The following is a 21245-nucleotide window of genomic DNA, read 5'->3' as shown; positions in this document are numbered from 1 at the left end:
AACAAGAGCTGGGAATGGTAAAAAATCAGATTCTTTCCTCCAGATTTAGTTTGGTTGGGAGGTCTGCTAATGGTACTCCATGCATGTCACCACAATGACATTACCAGAATGACCACCCAAAGGGCCAACAGGATGTCACTTTTAATTTTTTTTTTCTGTAATCTTCATTGCTTTCATTCAAATCATACACAGGCAAACAACTACAATCACACATGCACACATGCACACACGCACACACACACACACGCACGCACACACGCACGCACACAGACTCACAATTCCAGAGTACAACCACACAATGCCATCATCTAGACCATCATAAAAGCAAGCAATTCATGACTGATACAGAGTTCATCACCACAGTTCAGGCAGACTGTAGTTCAGACTGGATACAATTTATTGCCTGTGAAGCACCCTGCATTAAATTATGAGAGTGCAAAGTGCACTTGCAGTAGTGTTAGACATCTACCATATGAAAGACTATTTGGTTTGATTCAGCCACCATCAAAATATTTTTTCATGTGCAATAAACTTCTGAATGACACTTATATATAAAAAATACACAAATGCATGTTTAAAATGCTCACAAAGAAGGAAAATAAAACATCATAATATACATGTACACACACTTTTTGAAATCATATGTATATTCATTTCTCTTGCAATTTCTATTCTTACAAGTGGAAAATATTACAGGTAAAGACAAAGAATGTGAGGCAAATTCTTTGGGAAATCAGCCTGTGCATACACCTAAATTTGAATCTTCACTACATATCAATCACATTTATCATTGAAATGTGTTTTCACTATCATTTCAGCTGCAGTTATATTTGTGTATACATTCATGAATTATTGACAGATTTATGGCAAACACCTCTTCCTACTGCTCAAGAATTTTCAGCCAGTCAATTTTTAGACTCTAAGCCACAAAGTATTTTAAAAAAGAGACAAATTTCATCAAGTATGAGTCTGGAAAGGAATGTACCTACAGGGTTAGATCATTTGTAAAAGTGTGAAGCCTATAGACAGGTGTAGACGTATAAAGTTCTTTAACAAACACAATCAAACTACTACAGAAGAAAACAATCACAACAAAATATAAACTCATGTGCAATAAATAACCACACACAAGAGTTCAAGATTACATGCTGTTGCACATGTCTGGTGGGGAAAAAAAAACCACCCAAAAACAGAAACAGAATGGATATGGGCCCCATGATGTACCTAAACAAATGCTTGCAATACTTTTCATGTAAGTTTTGTGAAGTCATACTATAGTTGTCTCCAGTTTAAATACATCTGTTGTCAGTATATGGTAAAGAAAGCTCACACAGTGGGTAAAAATCACACAAAATATTCATTCATGAATGAATTTTGTGACCGATTAGAATGGAAGAAATAATGCCAAAAAATATTTTGCACAACTCATCACATTCTGAGCAGAGGACTACTGTAGGTGCCATATATTTAGGAAGTCTAGTTTTTAGCCCATCAGGACTTCCCTTCAATTTCACAAGTGGTTAAATTTGCAATAGTGGAGTACAGTGATGAACAAAGAAATGTAAGCTTACATGTTATATTCATGTTGGGATGAGTGATGTTAAATTTGGGATCAGCATCCTACTCTCAAAATTCATGAAAAATAAAAAAAAAAAACGGGAAATGTATGGCGTTTACAGTGCACGGGATGAAAATAGAAAGATCTCTCGGATGACACAGCCACACCAAAAATTCATTGACAGATAGCCCCTTCAGACTAAGAGTAACCCTACAGCTCAATACCATCTTGCTTCTGATGAGTGAAGGCTCAGTTTAGGTTTGTTTGTTTATTTTAGGTTTGTTTGGGTTTTTTTTTTTTTAAGGTTTGTTTGTTTATATATATTCTATTTTTAAAATTTTTTTTCATCATGGATAGATACAGCACAATCATAGGACATGACATCTACTTGTCCAAACTGACCAGTGATGACGAAAAAGCATGGAATAGGGTAAATTTCAGCCTCTACATCACATCAGACAAGATTACTAAACCTTTTTCCAATGCTTCATGAGCAAAAAGAGGTTGAGCATCGTACATCGATGCACGTTATCAAAGTCCTCCAGGGCTGCACGCAAGGCCTTAATATATTTCTGATAACAGAAGTGTTTAAGAACTACAAGTACAAGCAACTGGTTTTGAATGACTGATTTTACGGTAAATTTTATAAATATCTGAGAGAGATGTCATATAAACAGAAGACTATAAAAAATTTGTGTGTCAGTATTATGATGTTTGGATGGTGAACACTGCGTTTCATTTACAAAAAAATTGTACCTGATAATTAGTCAATTGTTTTACTTTAGAATCATACATGTACCTGTGCTAGGTGTACGTTAAACCATTAGGTACTAAAAGGTTAACTTTTCAACATCTATTGGGCTCATTCCAAAAGATACACGCTGACATTAGATTTCCATGTAAGTGGAAAGCAATTACAAATCAACAGATGAAAAGTATACACAAAACAAGGAAAAGCAAAAGAAATATACCGTGCTCTATAAAGAATGCCTAATGACCACAGTTCTTTGTATCTCACTCAACAGCTTTAGAACACACCTAAGCACTGGCCATCATCTCCACATCACAAACTTTTGTGGACGTTCTTTTGATCTAGTGGTCTTACATACTGTATTCAAAGTTTCATGCCTGCTCACAATACTGGTGCTGCCAGAGCCCCCCATGGACACAACATGATCTTTGAGAGCAGATACTGACTGTGTTTTGCACTCTGAGTAGCACTTGTCTTACAAAGGGTGAGACAGATTTTTGAATAATCAAGAATCACACTCACACACCTTTTACTTACAGCAAGAATGGTGACGACGATCCAGAAGTGTCTACACATTATGATAAATATGGATTACAAATTCATTGTATGCTGTCAGTCATTAAAACGCTGCTGGAAAACTTTGGACGGAATGATTACGAGGCACACACAAGTCAGACAATCTAAAAATAAAACCATGTTCCTGCAAGCTTCAAAAGAGGGTGCTACCAGAATCAACATTGCCTGGCAGTCGATTGATAAAGCCAGAGTTCAAGGAGTTCTTGCGCTGGGGCGGAGGCTGCGGTCCTCCATCAAGCTGCGGCTCACTGACTGTGGGCGGGGCCACCTGCTGCCATCGCTTGTACATCTTTGGGAATCGCTTGGCCAGCAGCTGCTCTTCCAGGCAAGACGGAGTCATGACGGGGGGCTCTGAGCCTGGCTGCGTGATGAGGACGTATCGTCTGCAGAATGGCAAGATGAAAATCGGCAACCATGAACAGGCAATTAAAACATGCGTAGGAGAGACTTGGCCAGAAAAATGGATGAAGAAAAGTCATTAACCACATAAACAGACACCTGAACACTCTAGACAGAGTTACAGCTATTCCATTTGCAGTTACTAACCTGATAAATAAGTCTATAAAATGGCTAAACCTCGCAAGGGGCTCCCCCATATCTGTCATGAACAAACTTGAAATTACATATGTACTGAACTTTGGCATTACCTTCACTTTACTCCTGGCTCTGGAGAAGAAAATTGGTGAAGATTACTTACTTTGGGGGCTTACCCAAACGCTCTAGTAGCCCTTTGAACAGATCAAGATTCTGTCAGCTGCCAGTATCCTTTTTTTTTTGGGGGGGGGGGGGGAAGTTTGGTGGAAATCGAGTTTTGAAGAAGAATTTGAAAATGTAGCAAGGACAAAACACAACAGATGCCAAGCAATGAACGAATACAACAGCTTACTATGTAATAAACCTTTGGTTCGGGTGAACCAAAAAAGTGACACATCTTGTCAATCATTATAGGCAGTCTCTAAAATAGAATATTAACTGACTACCCATACCTCGGTCTGCTTGGTATGGACTGTGCTGACTGCTTCTTCTTGACCAAGAGATGACCTGAAGAGGCATCCCTGCTCATCACATCTTCAGCTGACACTTCCTGCTGAAGCTGGGTCTGTCTCCCTGGAGACTCATTTAACCGGAATCTGACTCGTGAATAAGAAGAAGGCAAGTAAAAAGAGAAAGATACATATAATAGATAGATAGATAGATAGATAGATAGATAGATAGATAGATAGACAGACAGACAGAGAGGCAGATAGGTAGATAGAGAGGTAAATAGATAGATATGTAGATAGATAAATAATGAGGTAGATAGACAGGTAGACAGATAGATAGATAGATACATAGACAGATAGATAAATAGACAGATAGATACATAGAAAGATAGATAGACAGATAGATAGATAGATAGATAGAAAGACAGAAACACTGATAAAGAGAAAGAGGGGTTTCCAGATATGCACACTGTCTCAACTTCAATTAACAAATAAGTCAATTTCAATATCAAGTCCAAGAATGTCCTGAATTTTGAAAGCTTCAGTTTTTGTTAAACATGGAATGAAGGTGTTTGTTTTAGTGCCAAATCTTCTGCACACCAGACTGCAATTATACCTAGAAAATAATCAAAAATGCAAAAACCGCAAAGAGGCTCACCCAACTGCCAGCTTTCAACTGCTGTTACATGGCAGGTATTTGGAAATACTTCTGGAGTGTGATAAGTTGCTTGTCCTTGCACGGAAAGCTAAGAGTCTGGAAACTATATGGATACACAGATCTACAGGACTATGATGTTCATCATTTTTGCAAGTACTTAACTAACAGTAACACACCGGTCTAGCAAGGTGCACATTCCTTAGCCTTCTATACTGCAAATGCATCCATCTTTAATCGATCAATATTTTTGACAGCAAAGTGAATAACAGTTTATACAGGGAAAGGCCAGGATTAGAGCTCAGTGCCTCATTTCATAAAAAGTTGCTGGAATGGCAATTGTCATGGCAATGACAAGAATTCAGCTTTCTCATTAGCTGTTGCTACGGGAAGTTGCCATTCCAGCAAGAGTTGCTATCCTAACATCTTTTATGAAATGGGGTCCAGAAGTGGGGGGGGGGGGGGAACTAAATTCTGGCCAGTACCTATACGGCCTGTCCACTGACAGGTCCTGGTGTGGCCTCTGCTGGTCCTTCTGGCCACCGCCCTGATGGCTGGACTGATGGTGACCGGGCATGTGCTGACTGGCCGGAGTCTCACTGGAGCGGTGACCGGACCTTGACCCTAGCCTGGAATTGGCCTGGCTGCTTGGCCGCTGACCAAGCCGACTTTCCTGTCTGTGACTTGACCGACTCTCTTGCCGCTGATCGGTTGGCCATCGATCCGGGGAGCCGACGAATGCCTGCTTCCGCTGGATGGGCGGGGAGTATCTCTCCTGCTTCCTCTGAGAGTGTGCAGCGGTCTGCCTCACGGGGGCACTCTTCGCCCGCAGGCGTTGGCCAGAATTGAGTGATGGGTCAGACCTGGTCACATAGTCTGGCAGAATTGAAAGGAGGAGAAAAGATGGAACTGAATGAAGCCAAAAAAAAAACTATCAAAAAAAAAAACAACAACCAGTGATCATCATCCCCAACTGCTCTAATTAAGTTCTAACCTCACAAGCGTTTGTTTCTGTTCTTTTAGGTTTACAATTTGGACAACTGTGAACAAAATGTCAGGAAAGGGAGCATTAAACTTTGTACGGATCTTCAAAGCTGGCTAACCAGATCTATTACTGCTGTCTAGATCAGAGAATGTCGAAGAAAAAAGGGCAAATATAAAATTCAGAGAATAGTTCCCCCAAAATAATCCCAAATGAATTGCAGTGTGATGTTTTACTGTTCTTTTTACACAAAGAATATTTACAAAAAGCAGTCACAACTACATATGTATTTGGCTTTGCATTCGGTTGATTTTATGTGATCACTGAGGATACACTCACATGGTTGCATACAACCAAGGGACCAATGACCCTGATATTGCTAAGGCGATGTGAATAAAGTGGCTTGCCTATGCAAACTACCGCTGCTGCCAGCAGACTAAAACTACGGAACACATGATTGGGGATCCTTCATCTTATCCACTGATCTATAACAGCTCTTCTGTTAAGGGGGTGGCATAGTATTGGTTGAGGTGAGGATTCAGCTTGTAACTTTTTTGCCAGATACTTAGAAACCACTTTATGAAATGTTCAAGAGCATACAATTCAAAGAGAAATCCACAGTTTATTTGATGAAAATTGATTTTGAAATGGCTGAGATGTCCAAAAACAAAGAAAAACCAAGTGATTCTAATACAGTATGTAAAAGGTGGGTCCCATCTTTTATTAGGATCACTTTGTTCTGAATATCTCAGCCATTTCGAAACCAATTTTCCTCAAATGAATTTTGAATTCCTCTTAGAATTACATGCTATTTCATGAGGTTTCTCATTATCACTACAAATCATCATCAAAAATAAGCCCTATCTCAACTAAAACTACCATCCCTTCAAAGGTTGTATATCCCTCTTGCAAATATTACAAAATTTTGAAAAGTCAAAGAGTAATGTTTCCCAACATTATGTATGAAATGTTACGGTAAAACACCTCAAGTTTTTAAACATGAAATGAAAAACTAACCTCTTTTCACTCAGGAACATGTTCCCCTTTTGCACCAAGAATAATGGTCAGAATTTGTTCAGGGTCTGAATAGATTCTCTGAAACTCCACAGTATAAATCCTCCTCCATCAGAAGAAGTTTCCTAGGTTTATCATTCTGAGGAAAGGTCTGAAGAATTATCTACCTCTATGATACACCAGCTTATGAAAAGAGTTGAATTTTCAGGGTTGAAAAAGGGACAAATGAACTTTACAGTTCTGTTTCTCAGAATGACATCAAGTTCAAGGAAACAAGACATTCTGCTCCATAACAACAACCAGAACAGAATATACAGTGTATAAGATAAACAAGAAGAAGATGATGACCAGCACCCACAAGATGATCACACTTACGTTGTGCCTGGTGGCCATCGGGCCCCTCAGACGAACAGAAGTGGTGGCCCAGGAGGGCCTTTCTCCGCTGCCTCTGCCTCAGCTCTAGGAGCTGGCGGCGGTCGGCCGCGCTCCTCGCTCTCTGCTCTTTCTGAAGCTTCAGAAACTTGTGCCTTGGAAATCACAGGGGCAAGGGGATGAAGGAAGATACACATAAGATCAGTTTCAAATCCAGCAAAAACTTTGATTCGAAAGTAGCCGAAGCATGAATACTATCTACTTGTTTTACACTGTCAATTCAGAAGCAAAAGTTAGCATGCTAATAATCTTCAACTGTTCTCAACTAATGGTAGAAACACACTTACACACGTTCCAAGTACTTTTAGATCTATAGCAAAGTCTACATTAAAGGGATCATACAGTTTTGGTTGAGACCTAACATCAGGTTTATAACATTTTTTGGTGAGATAACGAGAAACCTCTTATGATATATCAAAGAGCAATGCCATGTAATTCCAAGAAGGATTCAACGTTTATTTGATGAAAATTGGTCTTGAAATGGCTGAGATATCCAAAAATCGATCCTAATAAAATTGACAGGCCAAAACTTTTATTAGGATCTCTTTGTTTCACCTTGTTTTTGGATATCTTGGTCATTTCAAAACTGATTTTCATCAAATAAACTTTTGATTCACCTAAGAATTGAATGCTCTTTAACATTTGATAGAGTGATTTCTAAATATCTTACAAAACGTGATAAGCTGAATCCTCACTTCAACCAGGACTGTACAGTCCCTTTAACATTTGTGTTATTACTGTGTATACTGTCATATGAAGTCAAAATACAAGAGCATGGGTGCCCGAGAACATAAAAAAACAAAGAGTTGATGTAACAGCCAAGGGACTGATGGAAAATGAAATAAACAGATGTGGCTGTTCGTACGCATAAGTTTGTACACTACATAAATGACAAAACACTGTACAAAAACAAGGAGAGATATCTTGTTTTGAATTGTGTGCTAAGAACTGAACAAAGAGCTCAACTAGGTTTGTCAGTGAGACAAAAGTTTGCAGCCTATTACGCATAAAATACAAGACAGTACAAGTCAGAATGTTGTCACTCTGTTAAAGGTATTGACCGATTCTGTGACGCGCTATGTGTATTTTTGGCATGGGCAGCGCCATTACGCAGTGTCTCAGCCGACCCCCCCCCCTTCCACTCCCCACCCCTCTCCCTACATTAGCACGCGCGCAGAATGAAAAACTGATGCATGGTTGCTTTAGCCAATGGGCGTCTCATACTGAGTGCGCCAATGCTTGCTTAGTGCGCGAACCTTTGTTACAAGTGCGCGATAAACATGTTGCCCGCGGGGTGGGGGAGAGCAGGGGGGGTCGCCTGAGACACCTCAATTTGAGCTCATGGCTGCGCCCAGTGCCATAAAATGTCTGCTGCCCTCAACGAACCCGAATCGGTCAATTGGTGGTAAAAGCCACCAAGGTGAAATCAAGAGACTGCTAGTAGAATGAGTGCAGCATATAATCATTACCATGGAAGCTTTTCAATGCATTTCAGACAAACAAAATGAACATTTTTCTCACCTTAGAATCATTCTATCCTGCCAATTTCCATCAAACTTCAGCCCGTCGTTCTTCATGTAACCACTCAGATCAGCTGGAGTGCTGGAAGTCAAATCATCACAAAAACATACACAAAAGAGAGTCAGGCACTATCATAATAGTTTGGTACTAAATACATGAATTCTGAATACATGGTGACCAAAATACTTTTAAAGTCTTCTTCAGAAATTTTAAGAGACAAATCCTGAATACTACTTTTCTCCTGAGGGGTGTAAGGCTAGTCAATTAAAAATAATGCAAAGTGCTTTATCACTTTGTCTTTCAATATTGGACAAGCTCAAAATCAGATAGTCGTTATCCAAAATAAAAGAGTAAGAGTACAATTAACAAGTTTGGTTTTGACTTGCAGTAAAAACATGCAAAAACATTTAATCTCTTTAAATCATTCATTGGAATAAGATATCAAGTAATGTGGGAACTAAATGTAATTGATAGATTGACAGATATACATAAACAGATTGATCAGTAAAATGAGAAAACAGATGCGCTTGATACACTCACAGTTGACACTCACTGTAAAGATTAACGATAACAATCTAAAGTCTAACAGGAGAAACTGAAACTTAATCACAGCCTTTGAACTGGAAGACTCACGCCTCCTGGAAAGCAGTTTCCACCACTAAAAAAAAAGGAAACTATCGACAAGTACACAAATTAATCAGCACCCTTTGGTGTTCATAAGTACCTGACACGATTTAAATGCTTCTGAAATTCTTCCTCAGTCATACTCCCGTAGTCTTCCTATAAGAGAAAGAAAAAGAGAAAAAAAGAGAAAAGATAGGACTCCCTCTACAGTTAGGTGACACATCTCATATACAAACACAAAATGTGATTTTAGTGTAAAGATGTCTTTGATAAGTGATAGGAAGTATTATATCAGTTAGCTACATATGCCTGTGATATACATGTATGGGGTGAATGGGTGAATAGTTTTACACAAACGAGAAACAAAATAACTTAATGAAAACAAAGAGATCATTTAGAAATACATCTGTAATCTTCAACCCATTGAGGACAAGCTGAATTTGTTATTAACATGCATTTCCAATAGACACCTGTTCGAGTATACCCGGAGCTAGTCTTCAACGGGTTAACTGTATGCCCAATGATAGCGATTCTGGTCGTCACCGTGTTCTGTCTTGGGATGTAATGGGCACGAAGTTACTTGACAAAGGATTTTATTTTAAAGTACAATGTACAAAATAAGAATAAAAACACCCACTGTGCTGTTAACTCTAAAATCCTGTCATAACGAAATATCTGTAAGGTTTGGCACACAGCATGTGACAGGCTAAAATGCAAATTTTACATTCTTCTTTGATATTTTGTTTTATTGCGAGATTATGAGCCGTGGTGAGACAGCAGCAACTATTTTGTCCAATATTCGGTGTGTATAGTCTACTGCACATGGTCTTACAACTGGTAAGTCATCGGGAAAGGTCACACGAGGGTCCCCCGCTGTGAGTGGTCTCATCTGCTCCTCTCTCGCACCTGAAATGTGGCAGAATTTTAGGGCAAATGGTGATGAATGCAACTATACAGACGCCTGAAGCCACTTGAGGCTAACAGGTTTCAGAGATCCACAAGATTTACTCATTCTGTTCAGTTGGTGATGCATGTGAGAATATACAAGTTTTGATATATAAACAGTGACGTTGATCTCAATCACAGAAATGAAAATAGTTGCGTCCCAACTGGAACACAGAGTAACAAACTCTTGTTAATCTGTTAAGAAGAATAAAAATTAGTGCCATTTTGACCTGAAATTGAAATCATACTTGGTTTACTTCCGAGCTATTAGACCACAAAGCTGTGCTTCCATTTGTTTTTCAGTATTTTGACATTTGGGTACAAGAAGGTCATCAGATACAAGATATAATTCCTTTCCAAAATGCGTGAAGTGAAATTGACGTGGGCGACGGGGTATTCTTTGTGATCAGAGTATGGAGACTGCATGAACAGATCTTCTTTTGTCTTCTTATACATTACAAGGTGCCTGCATGTATGCCCCTGTGATATTACATGACTAACCTCTTATTTGTCTTCTTTTCATTTCTTTTTTATGGAGGGGGGGGGGGGGGAACGGCTACATTCATTGATCACATTTACCCATATAACCCCTGAAATAGAGATATTCCATAAAATACTGCAATACAGCAAGATGAAACCTTGAATGGCATGATGCAAGGAGCATTTTTTTTACTCCTTTCCCTATTCTTTTCAGTTTTGTTTTAGTAGAGGGGCAGCATTATGGCCAATGTGCAGCCCATTGTATTAATGAATCTTCGTTGAAGCATACAATGTCTGTTTCATATTTCACACAGTGTACTTTCACATACACAGCTGCCAATCAAAACCGTACTAAAGCCAACTGCACTGTACTTACGTTCAGCGGTGTTGGGTCTTGCCCTCCGCCCTTCCGGAGGGGCACTGAATGGAATCGCCCTGTTGATGTTGACTGTTGCGACTTCGCTCACGGCGTCCGCATCCGTAAAGTTGCCGGCGACATCGGTGACAGTTGAAGCCCGCCCGCCCAAGTCGAGCATCTTCATGCCAAGGGGGGAGGGCGTGGGCATGGGGGAGTAGGCAGACCTCAGGGAGGGGATGTGGAAGAAAGGGGAGTCCGTCTCAAACTGGGAGAGGCCGGACCCCACCCTGTTCTCCTCCCGCAGGCTGGTCACTCTCGTGCTCGCCCGTGACATCACGGAGACGGAGATGTTCGGTGGGGTGGGGCTCCTCTCAAAGTCCATCTCGTCAAAGATGCTCTGCCCGGATCCCGGGATGCTGACCAGCTCGGCTTCAGTCTCCGTCTGAGGCAAAGAGTGCATCGACGCAACGTCATTGTCGATGTCCGGGTCGATAGCAACCCCGGGGAGGCTCTGCACTGCGAGGCGGGGTGTGGCAGACTTAACACGTTTCTCGGGAACGGCGAACCTGACGCGATTCTCCTTAGCACTCTTGATCCTTCTTTTACTTAACATATCCTTTTCCTCCTGCCCACTTTCATTCCCATCATCATTGAAGATGTCTTCCTCTCCACTTTCAGGTCGGGTTATCTCTGAATCTGCTGCTTGTGCTATATCTTCACCTTCTCCTTCGACAGAAGTTGCCCCGTTTCCGTCATCACCTGCCCCAGGCACTTCTGCCTTTGTTGACAGGTTGTTCTCCTCGGCTGGGGTACCCTCTGCGACTGCTTGGTCTGTGGACAGTTCGGCTGAAGGCGCAACAGCAATCCGTGCCTGCTGGGGTCCATACTTTTGGGTAATTTGCAGTTTGTTTGCGGCCTTGAACATGGCCATTGCTCCTAGAGAGGCCATACAATGAAAATAAACAAAAATAAATAACAACATAGGTGATCTAATGACAAATTCAATGATCTAACCATGACAAAAGAAACATGTATCAATGCAGATACCAGTGTGAATTTGTGAATGTACATGAAGCCAATTTACACTTTGCTCTCAACTTAGCCATGATGAGGGGAAACAGTTTTTGTTTGCATTAAAACCACTGAGTCCTGGAGTAATTTTGCCATAGAAATCATCATTTTGTCTTCCTCAAATTGGCAACTCTAGAATTTTACTTCATGTCCTGTGCAGGAGAAAATTTGAATGGGACCCTTTATATGTTATCAATCCTGCACATAATCAGAACAATACAAACATTTTGCTAATTTCAAGAAACAAACAGGAACTTCTTCGTCTTCTACGATGAGTTGCCCAATTTACACATACGCCATGAATTTAAAGATTAGGAGGCTTTCAAAATCCTCCAACAGAAAGATACAATGATAAACAATCAATGAATGGTTGAAATGAGAGAGATTAACTCCACTCTACCTTACGAGAAATGCATGACAAATGATATGTATTTTACATAAGCACATACAGCATCATATGACAAATTTGTGCTCTCTGGGAATTGATGAGTTAATAACAGAAAGTCAAATTTCACAACCACATCTACTCCGGTCAGATGCATAGGAACGCAATGCTCATAGTGGCACTGTTCGTGAGTGTGTACAGTGACCAATGTACTTGTTGTTTCCAATCGACAGCCTTGCTGAGAAGTCAGTCTCTCTGGCAGATTTGCTTGCCATGCACCAAATCCCTCCCACCTGAAGATGGCACCATGTCAAAATGAGTTAAAGGGGTGGTGTAGTTTTGGTCGAGATGGGGCTTCAGGTATCCAACAATTTTTTTTGCGAGATAATGAGAAACCTCTTAATGAATATGAAAAAGCATACAATTCTAAGAGAAATCTAAAGTTTATTTGATGAAAATTGGTTCTGAAATGGCTGAGGTATCCAAAAATAAAGAGGTCCTAATAAAAGGTGGGACCACCTTTTATTTGGACCACTTTGTTTTACTTTGTTTTGGGAAATTTCACCCATTTACAAACCAATTTTCATAAAATTAACTTCAAATTCTCTCAGAATTGTATGCTCTGTAATATTTCTTTAAAGTCTTTTTTTTTTATTATCTCGCAAGAACTTGAAATCTGAATCCCCAATCTCAACCAAAACTATACCATCCCTTTAAAGTGTCATCTCGAATTATGGGGGGGGGGGGGGGTGGGGGTGGGGGGGTGAGTGAGGCAGTGGAAGGGAGAAACTTGGTATTCAGCAGTGGAATTTTGTGCTCCTATGTAATTTTTGCAGTAGGAGAATTTGCTATTTTGACATTTAACTGACTCAGAGTATTTAAGTGACTCCTTCATGATCAACTGATAAGGACAGTGGTACTTGCAATACAAAACAGTACACATTTAAACTCACTAGGCATTTATCATGCAAGAGCAAAACATGCAAACAAAAGGTGCTTATCACTTTACATCAATCCATGCAACAGAAGACAAAGAAAAAGCAATCACTTCCAGTGTAACCATCAGAATACAGGTCATTTCCATGGTGAATAAAACACACAATCAGGGGGCTCAAAGAGTATCATGCATTTTCTTTAACCCGTTGAGGACGAGTCCCCGAGTATACTCGGGCAGGCGTCTACGGGAAATGCATGTTGTAGCAAAATCAAACAGTCCTCAACGGGTTAAAGGAGCTGCTACAATGTAATAGAGAAAAGAAATGAACGAACACAGCTCACAGATTGATACAAAAAATACACAGTTTTTGCTTTTCTGCAAAGTCTGAAAAGTCTACCTACAGAAATATGAAAACATTATCTTTAACTCAAAGAATAAACTAGATCATCTCTTGATAATGTGAAGATAAAGATTGGAAGATTTCTATTTTATTTTATTTATTTATTTATTTATTTATTTATTTATCTATTTATTTATTTATTTATTTATATATTTATCTATTTATTTATCTATCTATTTATTTATTTATGTGAAGGTAAAGATTGGAAGAGTTTTATTTTATTTATTTTATTCATTTATTTTATTTCACTTTTTTTTTGGGGGGGGGAATAAGGTAAGAGTGGAAAGGTGAGGGAGAGAGAGAAAGATATGGTAGTAGGCTCATCTGAAGCTCTGAGTTCTTTTTGTTAACTGATGAATTAAATATCAAATGTTATTTCAATTTTGACTGATCTTGTGTATGCATTGGTCCATGTCACAACAAGTGTTGGCTGAATGTATTTTATGTTTTTTGTTTGACTGTCTCCAGCTACAAACGCATAATTGCTTCTTTATATACTGTAAAAGTGGATTTTTTTTTTGCGTTCGGCCCGGTAAGAAGAATTTTGTGTGTTCTTAAATCTGCAGAATCAAGACATCAATTACTGGAATGCATGGGAAGCAACAATATTATAGCATGCTTTAATTTTTGCCCTAGTTTCTGGTTGTGCGAAATGCGTGAAAATTTCAACACCGCAAAATGTAATGATTTGTCTATTGCTTTATATTTTGCCAAGTAAATGAAATGAATCTTATCTGAAAATGGAAAATGAAAATGAAGATACTGAGGTGGAAGCTATGAAGTGAGCGAGATACAACTTGCAGGGGAGGGCCAAGGAATATCGTAAAACTAGAAATTTTCAAATGCATGAAACTTTTGTGAATTTTTCAAGGGGTGAAAATTCGCAAAAGTAAAATGCATAAAAAAAAATTGTACGACTCTCTGCATAATGATACTACATGTAGTATACTCCTAACTTTTTCATGGCTGGAGATTTGTTTAAGTTTCACATTGTGAAAAAAAGCCCTTGGCAACAATTTAAGAATGTTTCTAGTTTTACAGTAGGAGTCAATCTACTGTAGCAGCTTGAAGTAGGTGTACAAGTAGTAGTAATAATTAAATGGTGGTAATAGGAGTAATTTTGCAAAAGCAAAAGTAATAGTGAAAGTAGCATGTATGATTGAAGCCATGTAATGCCATGGACCCGTTGTTTACAATGTTCACACGCCCGACTCAGTTGAAAGTCTGCCAGCTTCGCATATATTGCCCAAATGTACAGTTTGTACAACTGCGCAGAAAGGGATCTATATATATTGTGATATGCCACTGTACATTAAGAATGTCAAGTGCGATTCCATACCTTACACATATCACTTGCGTGGTGCCGGAATAGCTGTGTTCCAAAGGGAACAATTTTTAAAGTAAACTCTGATTTATCTGAGGTTAATTGTGCCTTCAAAAATTCACGCCTCCCTGATCATGTCATGAAAGTATGTGTAATCATGACCAAGAATATAACTTTGCAGTCTGTTCTGGGATTATGTTTTGAAAACTGGCTCTTTGCAAGAAAAATAGACACAGATTAAATCCACATCACTGCAAGCTTGTAAATTTCTCTACAACTTTGATGGCCTGGCACATAATGGCTTCTATGAAATGTTACATGGCACCGAAAAACAGAGCTTTCTTCCAACAGCACTCATGCACTGCGGTCTAAGAATATAAAGGCACACAAGGTGTTTACACTGTGGCACATAAAGATTTAAACAATGCCGAAAATACCAACTGTTCTATCTTTTGCCTTTGAGATGCTATAATTTCCTATTATGGACGGTGCCCCTGGTTCCAGGAACCAATGGGTTAAAGATTACTTGAACGACAATGCAGGCATTATTAGGTAAAAAAAATGCCACATCTGTATCACTGTAAAAGAAAGACTATATTACTTGACATTTTCGTGCATTTCGCGCAACCAGAAGCTAGCGTGAAAATATAAGCACACGAATATTTTTGCATGCCATATGTTCCAGGAGTTGATGTCTTGATTCCACGGAATTAAAAACACGCGAAACTTTTCTTACCTGGCCAAGCGCGAAATATTAGTCACGCAAAAATATCCACTTTTACAGTACTTTAAAGGATAAGTGGACATGTGGATTGAGTGAATGAAGCAACATTAGCAGAACATATCAGTGAGAGTTTGAGGAAACTCGGACAATCTGTTCAGAAGTTACACATTTTTGAAGTTTCTGCTCAATCATTGCTGGATGAGAAGACTACTACAGCTTGTAATGTCACATGTGTAGAAGGATTTTCATACTGAGAACAGTTTACCCTGTTTTTTTCCAGTCCATGCCAAAAATACCAGATAAGTTGCTTCCAACTTTACTTTTAAGTTTTAGTTGGTTGTTGTGAAGGCTTCACTGACCCCCTTCAGATGATCCATGCTGCAGGCATTCCAAGGAACTATCCCCTGAAGTGGATTGTAAGGATTCACTGGAAGCTCAAGAAACTTTATTTGTGCAAACTTTTTCCAAGAGCAGTCATGGACAACAGCCTGGCTTGGCATGAGATGTGTGCATGCAAGATGTGACAGTTCATGAATGATCACTTGTCATTGAGGATGATCTGTTGTGCTAACAGTAGCTGATCAAGTTTGCAAATTGTTGCTTGTAAGTCACTACTGTTTTCAGTGCAGAGTCTGCTAGCACAAGTACATGACGGACTGTGTACTTAAAATTCTAGAACCTATTTACAGTTTATGCCATCTCTAGATAAATGACTACAGATAATAATAATTATATTCATTATTGGATGGCTTTATCAATTGGTATACCATAGAAAATTGCACTAACCTTTACCTTGTGATGGGAATACCATGGGGTATGGGAAAAAGAATACACTACACTGGAAGGCACCACGGCTAGGATGAGGAAATTTCTGTAATTACAACACTGCACTTCTAATCCTTTTCACAGAAATGGTTCATTAGCAAGGATTCCTCTAACGAAGGCAGTTCAGGATGCCTTCCCAGGAATATGCATATCTATCAAAGACCTTGGGATAGCCGCATAGCATGCAAAATCTTATCAAATGTTGCATTCAATGTTTCTCATATATGCTGCATTCACAGGAAAACAACAACAACACATGAGCAAGTTAATTCTCAGAAATTTGTATGAAGTAATAAATAGTTTTTTTTTTTTTTTTTTGTCTGGACGATGTTGAGCAACATTGCATCTGTAGTGTGAAGAAATTTTGGTAAGATTATGGAAAAACAATGTCTTGGGCAATAGTGATGAAATTTGGGTCATTTTAAGCAGAAACCCAAATCTAACAAGGAAAAGTAGAATTTACGCGGTGCGTAATATATGTCCCCGCCGGAAGTAGCATTTTGTAGCAAAATGTACAATACAGGTCACAAATCAAGGTCAAAGGTCAAAGAAATCAAAGGTCAAAATTCTGTGTAGAAGTTTTGAAGCCCTCACCTGCTGCCATCACATAAAGCAAACGGAATCGAAATCGGGTTAGAAATGGCGAAGGAGTAGCATTTTGTAGCCATTGTACAATATAGGTAAAAAATCAAGGTCAAAGGTCAAAGAAGTCAAAGGTCAAAATTCTGTGTAGAAGTTTTGAAGCCCACACCTAGTGCCATCACATAAAGCAAACGGAATCGAAATCGGGTTAGAAATGGCGAAGGAGTAGCATTTTGTAGCAAAATGTACAATATAGGTCAAAAATCAAGGTCAAAGGTCAAAGAAGTCAAAGGTCAAAATTCTGTGTAGAAGTTTTGAAGCCCTCACCTAGTGCCATCACATAAAGCGAGCGGATTCGAAATCGGGTTAGAAATGGCGAAGGAGTAGCATTTTGTAGCAAAATGTACAATACAGGTCAAAAAATCAAGGTCAAAGGTCAAAGAAGTCAAAGGTCAAAATTCTGTGTAGAAGTTTTGAAGCCCTCAACTAGTGCCATCACATAAAGCAAACGAAAACGAAATCGGGTTAGAAATGGCGAAGGAGTAGCATTTTGTAGCAAAATGTACAATGTAGGTCAAATGTCAAGGTCAAAGGTCACAACTGAAATTCTGTGTAGAAGTTTCAAAGCTCCCACATAGTGCTATCATATAAAGCAAACAGAATCAAAATTGGCTCATAAATGACAGAGAAGTAGCAAATTGAAGATTTTGATCACACACGAACGCACACACGGACACACGGACACACGGACGGACACACACACGGACACACACACGTACGGAGCCCGTTTCATAGTCCCCTGCTCGAACTCGTTCGGCGGGGACAATAAAGCACACATGCAGCATCGCCATTGTGACAGGAAAATAAGTGTTTCACAATGTCTCTTGAATGCTGCATTAATGACATACAAATGACAAAGTGTCTTCACTTTGTTATGTGAGATTTTACTTTCACAGCATGACTTCAATTGATATGTTTCTCTTCTCTTTCCTTTTTCTTTCAAACTATTTCCAGTATCTGAGTGGTGTAAAACAAGCGGATGAAATGCTCTGTGGAACTCTTTCAATTCAAGGTGTGATCAGACTTCCTCCACCCACTTTGACACAAAAGAGTTACGATTCATGCAATCCACAAAGAGCTTTACATGACAGAAAAAGAGGGAGGGGGAGAGTATGGGAAATATAATAGAACATGCACACCATTCTTTCCAACTTTTGAAAAGATCACATGCAAGTGGAAATTGGTTTGTCTCTACCAGTTTGGGAAACGGAAGTAAAAGAATGACAGAAAGTTTTGGAAGACAATTTGAGACAGCAAGAAGTGCGTCTTCAACATGGACTGCAATGGAGAAAGGGTTGACACAGCACAAAGCATGCTTGCTACTAGAAATGATGCACTGTAGAAGGATATAAAGAATGTTCCCATCGTATACCGCATTTATCGCACACTCGCGAATAGAACTGATGGCCGTTTTTGCAGACATTTGGCTGCGTCTGGAAAGCGCCCTCCCCTGCAAGGCAGACATGGATGAGGTTACATGAGACAGCAACTTGCGGTCATTACTCTTTACCCCTTTCTGTGCCATGAACTTTGGAGAGTGTGCACAATGCTATGGAATTTTTTATCCCAATCTTCACTCCAGGCAAACAAAGGGTTAATCTATAAAGCAAGTTTCAATACTACCATTCTCTAATTTTAATATTCTCACATTTATCTGACCTTTGACTGAGAAATAGACATGACTGATGGATCTTTACTTACTCTTGTGCAAGATACTTCAGAGCACCTGTTTATTCACATCTTCCACATTCTTGTATTATTTTGGAGTAAATATCAATTTTCCATTAAACTGTGCACTTGGAAACATCTGTATTAAGCACCTAATAAATGAATTGTATTATTATCATTATTCCATATCACCACCAGCAGGGATGACAAATATTAGGCAAAGGAGGATGGATGCAAAATACATTAATGTAAAAAGGTCGGACCAAGAGTAGATGACTTGGTGTTATTAAATTACAGCTTCAAAAAGGGGCCAATGTGGATCACTGTGAGACTCCCAGCTCAAAGCTCATGAAAAGTCGCATATCAAGATTCTTTGTAATGGACCAACATACATGTATGCTATTTGGGTTGGCTGACTCAAAATTTGCAAGTATGTCTCAACTGGAAAAGCAACCTACTTTCTACCTACTGTCAAAATTTGGCAGCTTAAAACAAAACTGAAATTAAGATGTAAGCAGTGTTTGTGGACCACAAAGTTTTTTGGACAGATGCTGCTTTCACTTAGAAACAGAATACAAAGTATATTTTCATTGATATGTGTGCTTCTGCACAGCAAGCCTGGGTGACCCTAATCTTTAAATCCTCTTTTCTCCCTTTACCATGAAACTGCACCTCTTAACTCTTACTCATTTCATTCACTTTTTGAATGGATTTGGATGGTCCAATTTCAACAAGTTACTGTATAAATCATTTTAAGGCTTCCAGGAGAGAGTGAGCTTACTCTTTTAAACTATGCAGCAAAGTGGAAATTCATTTTGGTCTACTTTTTATGGGCTTCCAGCTGGGCGGTATGATGATGATAACAGTCATGCAGCTGCTTATGGTGCATATCATTGTAATATATTCCAATTTATCTATGATATCTATATATTTTTTTTTTTTGCTTCCTTAGTTGCACAATCAAATTCAGTGTAGATACTGTTGCAGAGCTTTGCCCATCACTTTATACTGATCTACATAGAATATCACTCGTTCACTCCTTCCCCGACACTCACCGAGTCCTTTGTCATTCCCATCACTGACTGCCTCAGCGAGGTGGTCATCGCTTGTATCGTTGGCCTATCAGACAGACAGCAACAAACAAGAAGACATGAGAAAAGGTGAGAATGAATGCTAAGCTACAATACACATCAAAGTATATTATCAACATCTAGATGAAATGAATCTGAAAAGCATTTCTCACTCAGCAATGGTATGCTGCAAGATAATGGGAGTGAGGTGATTAAACATCATATCCACATAAATAGAATAACACTACTGCAGTCCAAACTTGTATCATGTAAAACATTGCGGACTATAATATACCACATTTTACCACGCAGTACTTTTTAAAGCCACATACTTGCAAAACATCCTATTCACTTTTATTACTCATAATAATGCCATGGGTTATACAACACATCATATAACACACTGTATCATATAAAATGCTCGAAGTGCCATTTGCAAGATTTTATTCAACGTATGATAACACATTACGTCACACTATTCCATGCAATGTTATGCTATACTGCACTAAACAATAATATATCTTGATACTATTAAGGCAGTATTTTGCTACACCAAAGAACAGCATGAACTAATTGTTCTTTACATAGTGCACTATAAACAGGGAGTAGGAACCACAAATTGTGGCACTCCATACTCTTCCATTTCATCCATAACAACACACTACAGCAAACTCTACGAAATAAAACCAAGTCTACACCGAACAGAACTCTACCATACCAAATTGCACTAACCAATAATACACAAAACCAATCAAAACTCACAAACAGCAGACACTGTAACAATATCAATTCAATACCATATCATACTTAAAACTTTACCACACCAGGACAAATCAAACAATACACATTTGATTAGTGTTTAATTCACTCTAATATATAACATATTTATTTATTTGTGTTTTTTTTTTCCTGTACAGTGTTTTCTAATATTCTCTTTCTTTTCAAAGAGAAAAGAAATCTATTACAGCAGATCTCCAGAGGCTTGTGATTTCGTAAGCAAGCAGGTTAATAGCATGGCAATACATCATAGAAAACGAGTCATTTACATGTATGCAAAAGCAACCTCAAGGAGGGATAATGACTTTATATGTACACTTATTTATACTTTGATCTGACTCAAGGTAAAACTTAATTGCAAACAAATGTCAGCCCCCACCTTCAGCAACCATTCAAGTTCCTGATCACAATGTAATGTGATCAGGAACTTGAATGGTTGCCTGGCAGCCCTGTCAGGCACATCCGGTGTTCAAGTATTTTTGTGTCCTTGTGATGATTTATTATTTTCAGTTTGTAACTGATTTTGTAATGCATACCTTCTGT

General features: G+C 38.9%; 1 protein-coding gene across 1 annotated transcript in view; it reads right to left on the bottom strand.

The window, feature by feature from the left end:
- Positions 1–345: 345 nt before the first annotated feature.
- LOC140244265 (uncharacterized) overlaps positions 346–21245 on the bottom strand; it is a 93089-nt gene continuing 72189 nt past the window's right edge. The window contains 9 exon segments of the mRNA XM_072323908.1: positions 346–3268; positions 3872–4015; positions 5009–5399; positions 6895–7046; positions 8473–8553; positions 9197–9252; positions 9932–10002; positions 10898–11815; positions 19911–19974. Of these exon segments, the coding sequence (XP_072180009.1) occupies positions 3019–3268; positions 3872–4015; positions 5009–5399; positions 6895–7046; positions 8473–8553; positions 9197–9252; positions 9932–10002; positions 10898–11815; positions 19911–19974 (2127 nt within the window). The 3' untranslated portion in view covers positions 346–3018.

Source organism: Diadema setosum, chromosome 2 (assembly GCF_964275005.1).
Source record: "Diadema setosum chromosome 2, eeDiaSeto1, whole genome shotgun sequence".
Taxonomy (NCBI): domain Eukaryota; kingdom Metazoa; phylum Echinodermata; class Echinoidea; order Diadematoida; family Diadematidae; genus Diadema; species Diadema setosum.
This window is presented reverse-complemented; position numbering and strand designations above follow the sequence as displayed.